The 677-nt window shown below is 62.0% G+C and overlaps 1 protein-coding gene across 1 annotated transcript; it reads right to left on the bottom strand.

Annotated features, from left to right (window-relative positions):
* Positions 1 to 287: 287 nt before the first annotated feature.
* On the bottom strand, positions 288 to 589 carry LOC115285081 (HLA class II histocompatibility antigen, DR beta 5 chain-like). Its single transcript, XM_029931471.1, has one exon. It carries the CDS (start codon positions 553 to 555, stop codon positions 307 to 309), a length of 249 nt encoding a protein of 82 aa, XP_029787331.1. The 5' UTR covers positions 556 to 589; the 3' UTR covers positions 288 to 306.
* Positions 590 to 677: the final 88 nt, after the last annotated feature.

Genomic DNA, 677 nt, shown 5'->3' with positions numbered 1-677 from the left:
CTCCAGCACTGTCCCCACAGTCACAGAGGGATATACCACACTGTCCCCACAGTCACACACAAGGACACAACCACACTGTCCCCACAGTCACACACGGACACAACCACACTGTCCCCACCGTCACGCAGGGACACACCGCACTGTCCCCACCCACAGACACAGCACACTCTCCCTGACGTCGCACTCTCACAGGGACCCTGTAACGTGCACCGGCTCAATCCCTGCACACCCACTGGACTGAGTCTGTGTCACCGTCACACAGGCGCAGCCCTGCCCCGCTCACCTCGCCGCTGCACCGTGAAGCTCTCACCGACTCTCACCGACCCCGTAGTTGTGTCTGCAGTAATTGTCCACTGCGGCCCGCGCGTCCTCCAGGAAGTCCTTATCCCGGTTCCTGCACTCCGCGGCGATCCGCCCCCGCTCCGTCACCGCCCGGTACTCCCCCACGTCGCTGTCGAAGCGCGCGTACTCCTCCTGGTTATAGATCACTCTGGCCAGGTACTGCATCCGCTCCGTCCCGTTGGTGAAACGACACTCGAACTTCACCTGCTGCATGAAATGTGCTGTGGGAACAGTGCAATCTGGCACCCGCGGGCACCTGGAAGACACTTACTGGCACCCCTCGGGGGCTCCACCCGCACCCCCAAACCATCAGCACCCACAGCTTTCCTCTCCTA

Source organism: Suricata suricatta, unplaced genomic scaffold, assembly GCF_006229205.1.
Source record: "Suricata suricatta isolate VVHF042 unplaced genomic scaffold, meerkat_22Aug2017_6uvM2_HiC HiC_scaffold_38843, whole genome shotgun sequence".
Taxonomy (NCBI): domain Eukaryota; kingdom Metazoa; phylum Chordata; class Mammalia; order Carnivora; family Herpestidae; genus Suricata; species Suricata suricatta.
The sequence above is the reverse complement of the archived record's forward strand: the minus strand, read 5'-3'. Positions and strand labels throughout refer to the sequence as shown.